General features: G+C 42.9%; 1 protein-coding gene across 3 annotated transcripts in view; it reads left to right on the top strand.

Annotated features, from left to right (window-relative positions):
- The window catches only part of TMEM59 (transmembrane protein 59), a 14,921-nt gene extending 10,525 nt beyond the window's left edge, over positions 1-4,396 (top strand). For all 3 annotated transcript variants that reach the window (XM_019531463.1, XM_019531464.1, XM_019531462.1), the window contains exons 7-8: positions 768-876; positions 2,033-4,396. In XM_019531463.1, the coding sequence (XP_019387008.1) occupies positions 768-876; positions 2,033-2,070 (147 nt within the window). In that variant the 3' untranslated portion in view covers positions 2,071-4,396. The remainder of the gene's footprint in view (positions 1-767; positions 877-2,032) is intronic.
- The last annotated feature ends 2,066 nt before the right edge of the window (positions 4,397-6,462 follow it).

Raw genomic sequence — 6,462 nt, 5'->3', positions numbered from 1 at the left:
CAGCTGGAGTACTGCATCCAGTTCTAGGCGCCGCACTTCAAGAGGGATGCCGACGGCATGGAGAGGGTCCAGAGGAGGGCCACTCACATGATCCAAGGGCAGCAGGGCAGGCACTACGAGGAGAGGCTATGGGACCTGAACCTGTTCAGCCTCCACAAGAGAAGGCTGACGGGGATCTAGTGGCCTGTTACAAACTTGTCAGGGCGGACCAGCAGGCACTGGGGGAGTCCCTGTTCCCCGAGCACTACCACGAGTGACTAGGAATAATGGTCGCAAGCTGGCTGAGGGTGGATTTAGGCTAGATATTAGGAAGCGCTACTTCATGGTCAGGGTGGCTAGGATCTGGAACCAACTTCCAAGCGAAGTGGTGCTGGCTCCTACCCTGGGGGTCTTTAAGAGGAGGTTAGATGAACACCTTGCTGGGGTCGTTTGACCCCAGTACTCTTTCCTGCTGTGGCAGGGGGTTGGACTTGATGATCTGCTCAAGTCCCTTCCAACCCTACCGACTATGAAAGTCAGGTGCTAAACAATCTGAAATTGGAAGTAGCTCAGGGTTTAGTATGGAGGCTGCCAGACTCACTGGGTTCTGCTTATCTTTGGGTGCTGAAGGTGGGGAAAGTTTCCCAGAAGTTTCTAGTGGGGTGCAGAGTTGATTTGAACTAGAGACCTCAAAATTAGTGAACATCACATCAAAGCCAAGAAAAATGGCTTTTAGAAATACCCTGCAGCCTTAATCTGCTAACTTCAAATTGAAATTGAAATTTCAGAAATTCCAGTTGGATTTTGACCACTACGCTTGTCCTCTCTGTGCTGGTGCTGCTCTGGATTTGTTGTGCTACCGTTGCCACAGCAGTGGAGCAATATGTTCCACCCGAGGTAAATCTTTTTATCTTGTCACTTTCAGCACCTTGCTCTTGCTCACGTTATTTTTTCTCTGAAAAGCTCTGGTCCATTGGACACACTTAAGGTTCTTTTTCCATTGTCAAGTTTTTTAACACGTACTTCATGGTGGTAAATATGTGAGATTGTGGATGTTGTAGATAGCTCTTTGATGTATGTAAGTGATAACTACAGAACAATGAAGCTAATTAATTTTGACTGCTAAGTGCCCCAGCACATTGTTGATTGGCCAGCTAAGCCAGATATTCCAGTTTCTAGTTGGCCTGTTCTCTGTGCTCTAAACCAGAAACTCCTTCAAATCACCTTAATTCACTAGTAGCAACTTTTGCTGGTTTTCTTGGGAGTAGAGCCGATACTTGCATTGGAATGATTACACGTGGAATCTACTAGGGCAGTGGTTCTCAACCTTTTGGTACCTTACGTACCCCCTGCTGATCAGTGCAGCAAAAGCGAAACCAGGAGTCCCACTGTGGCACTGCCAGCTTCGACATCTCAAGCCGAGTCCCACTTTTTCCATCGTGGCCCAGGGCAAAGCAGCTTGCATGGGGCCTCCCTCCCTATCTAGTAGCATGATGACACTGGGGAGTGAAAGCCCCAGTGCACCGGACGTGGCGGGAGGGGCAGCAGCCGGAACTTCTGGCCCGAGCAGGCAAAGACCAAAACGCAGCACCCACGTACCCCCTTCCCATGTCTCGCGTTCTCCAAGGGGTACACGTACCACACGTTGAGAAACAATGCAGTAATGGGGTCTTTAAACAAAAAGAAAAAAACAGAATGGTGTAAATAGGGTGAGTAAATACCAGAAATCTGACTGAAGGAGGGGAGAAAGCTTGACTGAACTGGAATTTGCACAAGGAGATTCTTGCATGGTCGTCTTGTTGGTCTTCCCGTAATACATTTAATTTTATGTAAGCAGTAATGCATTTAATTTTATGCAAGCATATTAGATTTAGACTTGGCTTTGCACACGAGGTTAAGATGCCATGGAAAAATGGGTAGTATGTTGAAATCCTGCTTTTTAAGGATTGTAGAAACTTATTGAGAAACAATTCATGTTCCAGGTTAGACTCCAAATGAGCTTTACTTTGTGTCCAGAGTCTAATGAGCTCTAAAATAAATGTTGTTATTTCAGAAACTCAGCATCTATGGAGACCTGGAATACATGAATGAACAAAAACTGAACAGATACCCAACTTCTGCTCTTGTTGTGGTGAGATGCAAGAATGAGGAACATGAAGAAGCAGGACCTCTGCCTACAAAAGTTAATCTGGCTCAATCAGCAATTTAAATAGCTTTTTAAAAATGAATTTAATAGACTAATTCTAACAGTGCTAGCAAATCCTGGTGCGTGTTGGTTTCTTCAGATAAGGGGCTTAGCGGGCAGTGTTTTAAATGCAAATAAAGTTACACAATCAACAAATTTGTCTGTCATGGAATCTTGTTATTTCAGGTAGTCATGAAAAAAATTGGACATTTTGAATTTGTTTCTGAACATGTGCAACTGCTTTTTACTAGTGTATGCAGCTTGTCCTTTTTGCTTACCAAAAATATGTAAGCATGCTTTTTGTACTTCTACCATGGCACTTTCAATCAAACTCGTTTCTGTGTTCTAGGATATAATGTGTAAATTCAGAATTAGCTCTGTAAAAGTATAAGAAATCAAAGTGGACAGATGCTTTTTTAGTTTTGCATCTTCAGTTGTAGTTAACTGAGGAAAATATTCATTAGAGAACTATTTGCAGAAATTTTGTATGCGTTAACATCTGTGCAGGAACAACCCTTTTTCCAAAAATAAATCTATTTTTTCTACAGTTGTGTCAATAGCCAACATGCAGAGAGCATTAATTCAGTACTGCAAGTTAGAACCTGGACTTTGTTTGAAATGGAAATGCTTATTAAGACTGGTAGATGCATCCTTTTTACACACACAGATTGCAACATGCTTTTCAGCTCTTGGCAGACTCTACCTTAAATTATTTTGGTTTTGGTTACACTTAATTCTATTTGCCAAAATGCATTGGTTCCTGAAAACTGGAAACAGACATAGAAAAATAGTACTGTGTAGAAAACAGTGACTGTAAGCTTTTTTTTCCTTATTGACTACAAACAATTTGCTATGAGACTTGTCTACAGCATCCCCCTCTGCATTAGGAAACAGCTCTAATTCAGCAACTTGGGGAAATTATTATGAGTATTGTAATCTCTCATTGTCACCCCAATTCTGTTCTTTGATGTAACAACTTCTGGGTAGGGACTGCCCATTAGACTCCCATAATTAAGGGTCTGGCAGGTCTTATCATTTTAGCCCTGAAGTATTCTGTTTTCTCTGCAAATTGATATATGCTTGCCTTTTAACATGCTGGTTTTGCATTTTGTGGTCTGCTGACAGCTACACTTGAATTCTGGAGAGAAAAACAGAATATATGTTCTGTTTTTAATTAGACTTGGTCAAGAGGAGTTTAGGAAGTGTCTACATGATCAGTACAGATTTGTGCATTTAGCTAGATCATGCATCATGGTTCCATTCTTAGAATATGAACCCCGTATATGTTGTGGCTTTTGCTATGGATGTGTGTGAAACACTAATACACTGTGCTGCTAAAAAAAAAATTAATGTTTGCAAAGCTATTTGCACCTTAATAGGTTTTCCTCAAGGTGTAAGAATGGGTCAGGAAATGTTCAGCATGCAAAATATCAACTTTAAATCAAATGGTGCAACAACTTCGTGTGCTGTAGCACTGAAAGAGGTACTGATTGAGAAATGTTAACTCTGTGTTGAAATGCTGTCAATACGTCTTAAATATTTCTATCACAGGGTTCTCAAACATGGATACTGTGAAGGCTGATTGCACAGTGCTTTGAAAACATGAACTCTTATGATGCTGGGAAATTGCTCTCTCTATCTGCTGTAGTAACTCAGTTCTGAGATGTGCATTTTATGCAGTTATGTACCTAAGGCTTCAGTAAACATCCTTGTTGAATGGGATATGATAGTACAAAAGTGTTGAATGTTAATTGTGCAATGGGAGTTTAAAAATCTTAGGTTCCAAATGCAGACTCTATTAGTGGTTGTTGTTGGTATTTGCACTAACTTTGTCTGCAGTGCAGTTTCTGAAGACACTTTAGCACTCCCAAGTTTTTACTTACTGAATAACTAGCATTGTAAATGGTTTTTGAATCAATTACATTTTTTTCTGTAATATGTAAATTCTGGAAAATAATGTTTATAAGCTCTCTGAATCTGTCCAATTGCCAGTTTAAATACTATGTATAGCATAGATTCTGCTATGTCAGTGACTTAACTTTCATGAGTGTAAAATGGTCGTCTTTGTCTTTCTGAGGTGGTTGAGTTCAAAAGTTACTTTTAGTTCTTGTATTTGGATTAATTTAATAGATGTTGAAGTTTTATTTAGAGCTGTAATATCTGCTTAAACTTCTGAACCGAAAGGAGGAAAAATTCAAATAGAACAAATAAAGTTTTAAATTTTAGTCCTTATGACTTACCTGCATTGTCATATGTGAACAGCTGAAGAAATCAGGGCTCAGTAATACCCTATGATAGTGAACCTTTACAAAAAGGGACCTCTTATGTCAAACCTCAAGGCACTGAACTTCTAAAAACTTAGGCTGATTTTAAAGAGTAACTTAAGTTGTTATCCAGGCATCTTGCTCTAGTAAAATCAAGTCCTCTTAATGGTGCAGTAATCAAATTGGTTCCACCAACTCTTGATCTAAATTGAGAGCACTTCTCATCGTGGCAGTTGAAAATGCTGCCTTTTGGCTGAAGGTTGCAAAACCAACTCCGGTCAGATGTTCAGTTTTCTGAGCTGTTCCTTTCTGGGGACTGCAGTGTGGGTTTGGTGTCTGCCCCAAACTGAAAATTTGAACAAACGACTGTTAGGGTTTTGTAAGTGTCGGGAGGGGAAATGTTTTAAATGTGACCATTTTGCTTGAACTCAAAGTATAATCTTGGGGAACAGGAATCCTGTTGTGCCCGTTCTTAAATAAGAGTGTGACTCCTTGAGCTGCCGGCCTGAGAGAGCCAGCCAGCCTGCCCCTGCCACTGTTCTGGAACGCAGGTGTCAAGTCGCTGGAAATCCTAATTTGTCTTCCCCTCTCCTGCCATTTTTTCTTCTATATGTAACTTTTTGTGTCCTTCCAAGGCAGTCTGATGGTTTCTTGTGGAGCTGGCAAGTATGCTGGAACCTGGGTCACTGGTTTCTGAGTGGTTCACAGAATTAAGAAACTGCTTCATTTGCAGCAGCTTGCCCAGTTAAGGGTGTGCTGCTCAAGGCCTTGCCTTTATTTTATTTTTTTATTTTTGGAAAGGGTGCTGCCTCCAGCTGGAGCTTGTTGGGGTCCATTCAGCTCATCAGAGATGCAGAGCCCCTTGAAGCACAAGCTACACTGGGGCAGGAGCAGCTGGGGGTGGGGTGGACTAGGTGAGAGCATGTGGGCCCTGTGCTGACCCTTTGGGGGCTGCATGTGGGACAGCCTTGACCTGGAGCACCTAGGCAGCCCCATGCAGCTCTTTGCATCCTGGTCACTTCACGAAGGTTACCTCAGCTTTGCAAGGTGCCTAGAAACTTCACCCTGCAAAATATCTGGACTCTGCTGCATCCTTTCACCCATCTGGACAATTGGGGAATCAAATATGCAGACCTGATTCTCTTCCAACTGATGTGCAAAATCTGAAGGAGGCTTGTCCTGGTACGCACTCAGGTAAATGAGAAATGTCAGCTGGTGTGTGTGTGTGTGTACACACATCCTCTAATCATAGACTTCCATCACACCTCTTTATACTTCCATCACACCTCTTTATAAAAACCACCGTTAAGAAACCTGCACACCCATTACAATAACTGCACCCACCCTCTGCCTTTTCCTAACGTAAACACAGACCCTTAATTCAGGCCCTGATTTGGGATTTCCCTTCTCAGTTCATTCACTGTCCTTATCACTGTCGCTTCTGCTGCTACTGATCCTATCGTTGTCCTCGCTGTCTCCAGGTCTAGTTGTGTCTCTGTCCCCTTCGTTCTTCCTGTCCACTTCCTTTCCTGGGGGGACTTTGAATAGCCTGTGCCAAGTGTCCCTTTTCCAGTGGAGTTGGCTGCGTCCTCTCCCACCACTTTCCGGTAGTAGGACTGGAGTTTGCTCAGAAACGTTTTAACACAGACCGTTTGCTCAAGCTTAATGTGACTGTACATCAGGAGGTACCTGCATTGCCACAGGGCGCTCCTGATGCAGGACACAAACAGGTCAAAGCGGGCTGTCTGGGACCCCTGATGTTTAGTCAGGTGTCCGTACTGCGCTACCTCCCTTGTCATTAGCCAGACACCTGGCACTTCCTCTAGGAAAAAGCCAACCTATTAAATAGGTACTTTGCGTCAGTCTTTCATCAGTCACACGGGATGCCCATGCCTGCTATGGGACAGGGAGATCTGACGCCTAAGAAAAAGCCAACCTATTAAATAGGTACTTTGCGTCAGTCTTTCATCAGTCCCATGGGACGCCCATGACTGCTATGGGACAGGGAGATCCGGGTGATGGGGATGCTGACCT

This window comes from Crocodylus porosus, unplaced genomic scaffold (genome assembly GCF_001723895.1).
Source record: "Crocodylus porosus isolate Cpor-Errol unplaced genomic scaffold, CroPor_comp1, whole genome shotgun sequence".
NCBI lineage: Eukaryota > Metazoa > Chordata > Crocodylia > Crocodylidae > Crocodylus > Crocodylus porosus.
Note: the sequence above shows the minus strand (reverse complement) of the source record. Positions and strands in the feature narration are given on the sequence as shown.